Here is a 10,197-nt window from a genome sequence, read left to right as displayed (position 1 = left end):
GGAGGACGGGAAGAGATGAGGCCCACTCCGTCCAGAACAGCCTAATGTGCTCCTTGAGACTGCACCTCCTGCCCTTGAGGTCAGGGAGGTGGCTGACCTGCTTCAGTGGCTTCAGGCTGACCTGCTCTGGGGCTGCAGGGAGCAGAACTCCTGTAGACCAGGCCTTTGTGTATGGCTCACAGAAGCAGGGCCTGGTTGTCTGGCTGAATTGGTTAGACGCAGACCATTGCCCTTGACAACACCCATTCCTGTCACTTTGAGACCAGTACACATTGTCATGAGGTGCACCATGAGCATTTGCTCAGTTGAGTGTGGCATCCCTTCCAGGGCTGCTAGACAGGAGAAGGCACCACAGACTTGCAGATGTGAACCCACTCCCCCTCTACCCTCCATCGTCAGTCAGGCCCTCAAAGACCTGAAGATACCAGCAACCAAGGGAGCTCTGAGAGCCCCCTTTGAGAAAGCAGCACTGCTGGAAATAGGAAGCCAAGTGGGGGTCCCTAGGCAGTCAGGGGTAAGGGTTTGTAACTTCTTTCCAAGGTCACGGCATCACTAATGGTTTGAAAACCCAAGAGCAATGTCACCCCATCTCTACGATGAGTCTGGCAATGTGTGAAGGGACAGGGCAGGAAGATAGGAGGAGGGGTTAGGTATAACCACCTGTAGACACATGAGGTCCTATAGCAGGGGAGTAGAGGGTTCAGGGTGAGGTTCCAGAATAATGGTCATTTGGGGACCAAGAGAGGGTTCAGTCACAGGGGGCAGAGGTGTGAGGAACACCCAGGCTGAACGCTTTGGGAGATCCGTGTGGTCTGCTCACCTAAGCCAGGGGTGCAGCCTTGTAGGAGAAGCAGAGCTCAAACTCACTGGCTAGGTGGGGTGGGTGACATTGAAAGATTGCTTTCAAGAGATTGAAAGCCAAGAGCCAGAAGCTGAGGCGTGATGGAATGCAGACAGGGAGAGGTTGACAGAAGCCACAGGGCACAGGTAATCTCACAGGCAATGCCTTGGTTTCGTGCCCCTATGGGGCCAGCTCCATAGTGCAAGGGGCACTACCTCACTTCTCTGTCATCTCTAAGCCGCTGACCTTGAATAGAATTAGTGCTCCAAAGAGTCTAACATGGGCCCCAGCTGAAGAGGATTGCAGGTAAACCAGCTTTCACAGGCACACCACTTCACAGTGCAGGAGGTCCTGTCCCATGCACCACTTCACCTGTGCCATGGTTCTCAAACTTCCCCCCATGGTCATTCTGATGTCAGTGGTCTGGACACACTATGAGAAACACCGATTCAGGGTTTCACAATTCACAATGACCCCATCAGATCGTGTGGTTGCTATATTGCTGTAGTCCCCACTTTTCTGGTAAGTAAACAGGCTCAGCTGAGCTAAGGAACATGTCTACGGTCTTAAGTTATAAAAGTAACCTCAAGCTTTCTTGGGGTCACCACACTAACAGGGGGTTATAGGATCTAGGAGGGTCTAAGTAGGAGAATGGGATGAGCCAGCGCCCCTCTCCCACCCTGCTTTCTCCACCTAAACACACCCTGCTTTTCAGACTCACCCCCACCCAAAATGGCTTCCTTTCATGTCAGCCAACTGCTAGTTCTCCAAGGTTCCTTGCTTCACTGAACCCCTCCTGTTAGTGAAACATCCCAGAGACCCTATCACTGAACCCCTCCTATTAGTGAAGCATCCCAGAGACCCTAATTCCTGGGAAGGATACAGGCCCGTATGTGGACCAGGAAGTCAAGGAGGTGGGGCTGCAGTATGACTCTTGAGAGTCCTTGCTCCATTAAATTTTTTTTTTAATTTTTTTTCTAATGTTTATTTATTTTTGAGACAGAGACAGACAGAGCATGAATGGGGGAGGGGCAGAGAGAGAGGGAGACACAGAATTGGAAGCAGGCTCCAGGCTCTGAGCCATCAGCCCAGAGCCCGACGCGGGGCTCAAACTCACGGACCGCGAGATCCTGACCTGAGCTGAAGTCCGGACCCTTAACCGACTGAGCCACCCAGGCGCCCCCATTAAATTTTTTAAATTATACTTTACAAATGCATTGATATAAAGATGAATATATTAATATCATATATTAAAACATTTTCTTTGATCTAAAAGTTTATTTATTCTAGCTTTAAAAGAAAACATTTTCATGGGCCTCTCTTGGTAGCAGAAAAATGCCCCACCCCCAAAGATGTCCATGTTTTCTTTTCATACCTGGAATCTGTGTTGATGTTAGAGTACATGGCAAAGGAGAATCAGGGTTGCAGACAGAATGAAGGTTTCACGTCATCTAACTTTAAAATAGGGAGGGGCACCTGGGTGGCTAAGCATCAGACTTCGGTTCAGGTATCTCGCAGCTCTCAAGTTCGAGCCCTGTGTCGGGCTCTGTGCTGACAGCTCAGAACCCGGAGCCTGCTTCGGATTCTGTGTCTCCCTCTCTCTCTGCCCCTCCCCCATTCGTGCTCTGTCTGTATCTCTCAAGAAATGAATACACATTAAAAAAAAATTTTTTTTTAATTAAAAAAAAATAGGGAGATTACCCATGTATCATCTGGGCAGCCCAAAGTCATCACAGGATCTTTAAAAATGGAACGGGGGGGGGGGGGGGGGCGCCTGGGTGGCGCAGTCGGTTAAGCGTCCGACTTCAGCCAGGTCACGATCTCGCGGTCCGTGAGTTCGAGCCCCGCGTCAGGCTCTGGGCTGATGGCTCAGAGCCTGGAGCCTGTTTCTGACTCTGTGTCTCCCTCTCTCTCTGCCCCTCCCCCATTCATGCTCTGTCTCTCTCTGTCCCAAAAATAAAAATTAAAAAACGTTGAAAAAAAAATTAAAAAAAAAAAAAATGGAACGGAATCAGAGGAGGCAGTCGGAGAGGTGGCAGCGTGAGAACTCGTCCTAATGTTCCTGGCTTTGAAGATGGAAGAGGCTGCCAGCCAAGGAATGGGCAGTCTTTAGAATCGGTAAGGCTAAGGAACGGATTCCCCCCAGAGCACCCAGAAATTCAGGCACGCATGCTTGCCGACACTAGGAGCTTAAGGCCCATTGAGAGCTCTGCGGACTTCTGATCTCCAGAATCATAAATAAATAAATTTGTGTAAGTTTGTGGTAATTGTCACAGCAGCAATAAGAAACTAACACAACCGCTAAAAGTATGCTGGGCCCCAGGCACTGTGCCCCCTGGCCTGGTGGTCCGCGGACCCCGGGGCAGTCTCGGACCCTGCTCTGCCACTCACCAGCCGCCAACAACACGTGCTGCTTAATGTCTGGGCGCTGTGACGTAGGTGTTGCTTTCCCCCGTCTACCCAGCAACCCAAGGCTTGAGAAGTGAAACAATTCGCTAGTGAGCGTTTTTTGCTCCAGAATCCAGGAAGTGGGGGGGGGGGGGGGGGGGGCGCGCTGCGTGGCCGCACGACCCTCTGGGTGCGGCGCTGCTCTTCACCACTTGTAATGAAAGGCCCGCGAGGCCACCAGGGGGCAGCAGAGGCCTGACCCCGCCCGCCCGCCGTCCGACTGCGCCTGCGCGGAGCCCGCGGCGGCCGGGGACGGGAAGTGGGCGGGGCCGGCCAGGAGCGGCTCGCGGGGTCCGGAGTGGCGGAGTAGCAGGTGAGGACCTTGGGGTCTGGGGAATGAGGAGCCCGGGGGGGGGGGGGGGGCGGGGTGGAGGTAGGCGTGGGACCGGAGGGCTGACCGCGCTGGTGTGAGGCTCAGGTGGGGACCTGAGGCATATAGGAGTGAAACGAGGCGCTGAGGAACCAGAGGGTGCGGAATAGGGGGCTGGGGAGGCAGGGAGGCCGAGATGGGAAGACCCAAGGGGTTCAGGGGCCGAGTGGGGAAGCTGAAGAGCGGAGGGAACACTTGGGGGCCTGAGGAACTCGAGGCAGGGAATTGGAGGGCAGGGGAGCCAAGGATGTAGAGTTGGGGGGCCATTGGGCCGACGGGGGTGTGGCCGAGCCGAAGGCCAGGTGGGAACTGGGGGCGGTGAAGCGGAATGGATGCTGAGGGGTGACGTGCCCCCTATTTGCCCGGGCCGAGCTCCCATTCCTAGGACCATCTGGCCTGGACCCACTGCCCTGACCCCTACCCCACCAGTCCCTGCACCTTTGCCAGACCACACCTCTGCCCACGTGCCCCTACCCCAAGGCCTGCCTCCACCCATGGCCCTCTTCCAAGTGTATTTAAAGTGAGTGTTTTAATAAAAGGGAATCCTTGGGCTGCTGCAACTTTAGCCCCAGATGTGTGAAATCTAAATCTCAGGCAGGGAGGTGATGGACTCCACCACCACTGGTAGCTGTGTGACCTCACCCAAGCTTCCCAACCTCTGTGCAATAGGGAGAAATGACACCTGATTGTAGAGATTTTAATGCAGGACCTAACACATAGTGAGGACCGGTTGATGGTGATGGACTCCTCCCCCACAGCCTTCCATCCAGCGGAACACAGGTCCTCATGGTATTTCCTGGGACAAGTTCTGTGGGCTGAGCTGTACTCCCACCATGGGAGATAGAATGTAGGGCCAACACTCTGAGGTCATCTCTAGCTCACTTCTGCCCTTTATGCCCATATCTGGCCTGTTGTCAAATCTCACTCTTTTCTTCCTACAACTGAGCTGAAAGTGACAAAAGGCATCAGAAGACCTCATGTGAGTCCGGCTTTGCCATTTCCTCATGTGTGACCTTAGGCGGGTTGTTACCCTCCACAAGCCTATTTCTTCATTCGCGGTGTGGCCTGACAGCATGTACTTCGCAGCCTAGTTGTGCAAGAGGTAACAAAACAAATACCAATGTGAATACCACTTTGAAAGTTGTAAACCTCTATACAAGTTCATTTGTAGAATTCCTTTTGAGATCTTGCCTGAGGCCAACCCCGTCTTTAAAAACCTTTCTCTGCTGATCCCTGTTCTCCGAAGAATATTTTAACTTCCTCTTTGAAGGTGCCAGTCCTCAGGCTGCTTATCTCAGCCTACACCACCCACTGGCAGTGGCAGAAGGCAGCCAGCATCTTGGCTTCTGCCATCACACTTACCAGGTTCCCTGCACAAAGGGCCATGATAACACCCAAGAAGACAGGGGTGGGCTTCCTGACTTCAGTACAGAGAAAGTAACACCTATAAAAAGTGGTGGTTGCACAACAGTGTTAATGTTCTTGATGTCATAGAACCATAGACCTAAGAATTGGGGTAGAATGATAAATTGTAGGTCATGTATATTTCATCACATTTTTTTTTACATTTATTTATTTTTTGAGAGTCATAGACAGAGCACAAGTTGGGGAGGGGCAGAGAGAGAAGGAGACACAGAATCCGAAGCAGGCTCCAGGCTCTGAGCTGTCAGCACAGAGCGCAGCGCGGGTCTCAAACTCACAAACCATGAGATCATGACTTGAGCCAAAGTCGGACGCCTAACCAACTGAGCCACCCAGGCGCCCCTTACCACGTTTTTTAAAGAGAAAAATGTCACGTATGTAGAAAAGGATCTGGAAAATTAACACCATGTTCTTCCCCATGGTTGCTTAGGAATAAAGAAAGAAAATTCTCCATTTATGGACAAGTTTTTAAAGATGAAGGCGATACTTTGTAACGATGCAGTTTCCGTTCTTAAGGATTGCTATTTTTTGCATTACTCCTACCTCCTGAAGTCAAGCAGGACTCTCAAGTATTTTGTCCACACGATCTAGAAAAATGCAGTTGTACACATATGCATTAGTTGAGCTTATGAGTCAAAACTGATAAACTAGAGGAAAATAAGTATTTTTTATTTGGGGTCTAGCACATGGAAGACCGTGTGCTAGACCCAAAGGTGTGACAGTTTCAGCAGAGCTTGGATCAAAGAGGTCTGAAGGGCAAAAGGGTATGCCACGAGGCAAGGCACAGGAACTCGGAGGTGAGGGGCTGGACCAGGGTGATGAGCACAGAAATGAAAGAAGGGAAGCCAAGAGGGACTGAATTCCCAGGCTGGTGACCAATGATGGGTGGGCAGGGTTTCTGTTGCAGTTAGGGGCCAGGCTCCACAGACTCCCGGGTGTGAACCCCACTGAGGGACTTCCAACAACTCACTTGGTTCTTTTGCTGCAACCCCCACCTGTAAAGGGGGATTAATGACAACAGGTTGCGGGGAGGTGAAAAGACGGAGATGCAGGAAGACTGCCATTGTTGCTGGCAGCCTCGGGCCCCTGGCAGATGTAGGCTGGCGGCACCGTTATGCCGGCCTCCGCGGCTGCCTGCCGACGAGCAGCGTCATTCCCGGAGCCCCGAGGACCCGGCCATGGGCCAAATGTGCCCAGTCTGGTTGAGGCAGGTGACAAGGGGGTTGGTAGCCCAGTGTTCCTCCCATGCCCACCCCTGGGCCTTAATGATTTGCACAGACGTTACACACGAGCTCCCCTCCTCAGAACCCCTCACCAGTGCACGCAGTCAGTGCCCCCAACGGAGCTCTGGCTCATGTTGCGCCACCTGCCAGCTGGCTGCTGAGACTGTCCCCTCCAGGTGGTCCTGCAAGAGCTCAGGGCCACAGCTCCGTCCCCTGCCCCTCCTAGCACTGGGGCTTTCTCTGGGGCCCCCTTTACTTTCGGAATCTCTCCCTCCTGCCCTCTTCATGCCTTTATCTTTCAGCCCTAGGCTCCTGGAGGCAGGGATTGTTTTGCTTATAACTGTATGGCAGACATCACAGATTTGGAGTTTGTTGAAAAAAAGGACAAGGAAGGAAATTACTCTTGACTTTTACCCCAGCTGGGCCCCAGGGAAGGAAAGCCGTGTCCTGGTTCCTCTCCTGGCCTCTTGCCTCAGCCAGGTGATACAGAGACAAGCCTGGTTGGTCCTCAGCAGGGAGGATGGCTCTGGGCCACCCGCTTGTCTAACAAAGGAAGGCAGCTGGCGCAGGCCCTGGGAATAAGCCAGTCCACACCCTGGCAAATACAGGCCAAGCATGCACACAAGCACTGTCACGCCCGTGCTGCCGTCCCCACTCACCCCTGACCCTTACCCAACTCAGCAGGCATGTCACAGGCTGCCATCCAGGCCTGTGCCTGACCCTGGGCTTGGGGCAGTGGGCATGGGGCAGAGACAGAGAGGAGGGGTCACCAACCCCCAGGGAAAGGGGCAGGCTCTGGGGAAGGGGACTTCAGGCACAGAAAACAGCATCCCAAGGAGGTTCCCGCATTCCAGAACATTGAGCAAATGCCCCCTGGCAAGTGAGGTGGCAGGTGAAGGGTCTTGAATTCTGTGCTTTATTTACACGGGGGGGGGGGGGGGGGGGGGGGGGGGCGGGGGAGGAGGGAGTGTCTCAAACTAGGGCCCTCCTGTGCATTTTGGGGAGGTTAGCAAGCAAGCTCTCCTCTCATTTTGGTCTTAATCATACACTTAAGAGGCTCTCTCTTTGTGCCGCCTAAGATTCCAGTGCCTGTAAGAGTATTGTTTCTGGGCTCGGAATTGCTGGGAGGCAGAAGGCATTTCATGAAGGAGGAGTGGGGGTGCAGGCTGTTGCTTGAGGGCAGCTCTGCGGTACTCACATTTGTCTCCCCCCTAAGCAACAGGCCAGAGCTGTTCGCTGGCAGAAGTGGCTTGGCCTCCTTCTCTGCCTGAGGGTGTCAGAGGCTGCTGGGAAATTCACAGTCTTCTTATTTTTCTCTGGCTTGGTTCTCTGTGCTCTGCTGTGCTGTGCGGCTCTGCCAGCCTGCCTTCTCCCCAGTTGACCCTCACCGCCCCCCACAAGGCTCCCAGCCCTTTCTGATCTTCCCAGTTCACAAAGTCTCACCTTTATGGTTAGAATACAGTTTTCCGACCTGCTCTTGTCCTGATTTCTGCTTCTCTTTGACCATCTTTTTTTTTTTTTTTTTTTTACCTGTTTGCCTTTTGTAACCTGGGGTCACATTGTACTTACATCTATTTGTAAGTAAACGTGAAGAATGGCAGTGATTTTAAATCTGTCCCTGTTACCTTCCATCATAAGTGCCCTCATTTCTATATTATTTCTGTGGCAACTTTAAAAAGTCAACTTTTGACAAGTCTCCGAAAGAGAGAGGTTTTCTGTTTTTTGTTTGTTTTTTTTTTTAATTTTTTTTTTAATGTTTATTTCTTTTTGAGACAGAGACAGAGCATGAGCTGAGGAGAGGAGAGAGAGAGAGAGAGACACAGAAACCGAAGCAGGCTCCAGGCTCCGAGCTATCAGCACAGAGCCCGACGCAGGGCTCGAACTCACAAACTGGGAGATGATGACCTGAGCAGAAGTCAGACACCGAACTGACTGAGCCACCCAGGTGCCCCTGTTTGTTTGTTTTTTGTTTACCTCCCATGTCCCTCCAAATTTCTCCCAGATTAGACGTTGAACTTTCCCTCTCCTTTTCACCCTGTGCTTTTCTGCTTTTTGGGGTTTTTTTCTTAAGTTTATTTATTTTGAGAGAGCAGAGGAGGGGCAGAGAGAGAGAGAGGGAGACCAAGAATCCCAAGTAGGCTCTGCATTGTCAGTGCAGGACCTGACGTGGGGCTCAAACTCACAAACCTGGAGATCAGGCGCCTATGCTCAGGTGGGCTCAGGCGCCTGTGCTTGGTGGCCAGGGTGTGGCACACCTGGATGTGGGGTAGGAAGTGGGGCTTTGAGAGCGAACAGGGAAGGGTGTATGCCAGAAGACAGGCTCCAGACCTATTTGGGTCTGGAGGGCTGAACATGAGAAGCAGCAGTCCAGGCGGGCCACGCAGGAGTCTGACAGACAGGCCTTTGCTGGCCCAAGGGGGCAGGGTAAGGGAAGAAGATGGGCTGGCAGTACATGGAGGTCCTGAGCTGGGAGAGAGGAGCTGGAGGCCCACTTTGGGGAGGATAATAGGGCAGGAGCCATGAGTGAGTGAGGCCCTCGTGGGAGAAGAGCTGGGCAGGGTGGTGATGACTGTGGGCTCCAGAATCCCTCCTGGACCCTACCGTCCATTGTCAAAGGGCTGCCCCTCTCCAAGCCTCACTGTTCCCTTCTATGAAATGGGGGCTCGTCCTGGCTCCCAAGGTTGTTATGGCTTGGCAGCTAGTAAGCCCTTGGCCTTCCTGAGGATGAGGGAGGAAGAGCCTGACAGGTGGGAGCCAGTGCCCAGTGCCCAGCAGCCTGGGCTCTCCCTGGTGCTTCTCCTTCAGCCAGGGCTTAGGAGGCCCAGGACTGCTCCTGTTGGAGAAAACACATCACAGATGTCCCCAACTTTCCTGGCTTCTGTCCTGCCCACACCCCTGGGGTGCCCTGCAGCCTCTGGGGCCCCTTCCTACTCCCCCTCTTGTCCATGTCCAAAAACAGCCCAGGGTCGGCCCTGGCACTGTCCAGACTCTTTTTTTTCTTCCCCCAACTGATGTCCCTTCTCTCTTCTATGCTCACAGACCTGATGGTATCACTTCCTCACCTTCTGGCTCCCGAGGTCCCAGGGTCAGGTTGAATTACCTGTTGTGTTTTTTTGCCTCAATGGCCTGGCCCTGGAGTCCCTCTCCTGCCCGCCCTTGGCCATGCCAGCCATCCTCCACCAGGAACACACCTTCCTTCTCTGTCACTTCTCCTTCAGGGCACCCATGTGGCCTCTGATCTCAGCTCTGTCTCCTTCTCTTGGGCCACTTCTCTTGGGCTCCCAAGTATCCCCTCTTGGACCCATGTCAGGACACTGATCAGCGTCGTTGCTCCCACTTACTTGGGTGTTCTGAACTATATGTGAAGCCAGTAGCCCTGCCCTTCTGCCTTGAGGCCCTGGGCTTGGTGTAGTACCTGCCGTATGATGTTTCGAGGTAAAGGAGAGAAAGCAAGGCACCACACACTCAACACTGTGGGGTGAGGGCACAGTTACCCCAAGAGCAGGGCGCTGTTTGCTGACCCTCACGTCTCTCCTCAGAGTGAAGATCACCCAGAACCCCGGCAGAGCTCCCCCGGGATGCTGTGGACATGGCCTCTGGAGACCCACAGCAGAGCAGCCAAATGGCAGAGGAGATCCCGGGCTTCCTGGACGCCTTCCTCTGTGACTTCCCAGCCCCACTGAGCCTAGACACCCCTTTGCCATGGAAGGTCCCAGGAACAGTGCTGAGTCAGGAGGAGGTGGAGGGTGAGCTGGCCGAGCTGGCGATGGGCTTCCTGAGCAGCAGGTAAGCAGTGTACCAGCCAGGAGGGGACCACACGGGATGGGAGCAAGGGGCTTGGCATGTGCCATGTGTTGAACTTGACCTCAGCTGCCACTCACCCCACACGTCCT

General features: G+C 53.4%; 1 protein-coding gene across 4 annotated transcripts in view; it reads left to right on the top strand.

Moving 5' to 3' along the window:
• The first annotated feature begins 3,514 nt into the window (after positions 1-3,514).
• Positions 3,515-10,197, top strand: part of PPM1F (protein phosphatase, Mg2+/Mn2+ dependent 1F) — a 30,164-nt gene continuing 23,481 nt past the window's right edge. The window contains exons 1-3 of one of the 4 annotated variants that reach the window (XM_078435480.2): positions 3,515-3,602; positions 8,081-8,249; positions 9,844-10,090. In XM_078435480.2, coding sequence (XP_078291606.1) covers positions 9,894-10,090 — 197 coding nt within the window. In that variant the 5' untranslated portion in view covers positions 3,515-3,602; positions 8,081-8,249; positions 9,844-9,893. Of the gene's footprint in view, positions 3,603-3,961; positions 4,762-8,076; positions 8,250-9,843; positions 10,091-10,197 lie in introns of those variants that run through there. The other 3 variants (XM_078435481.2, XM_078435482.2, XM_078435483.2) reach the window with 3 other exon arrangements.

The sequence above is a fragment of the Panthera onca genome, chromosome D3, assembly GCF_046562875.1.
Source record: "Panthera onca isolate mPanOnc1 chromosome D3, mPanOnc1 haplotype 2, whole genome shotgun sequence".
Taxonomy (NCBI): domain Eukaryota; kingdom Metazoa; phylum Chordata; class Mammalia; order Carnivora; family Felidae; genus Panthera; species Panthera onca.
This window is presented reverse-complemented; position numbering and strand designations above follow the sequence as displayed.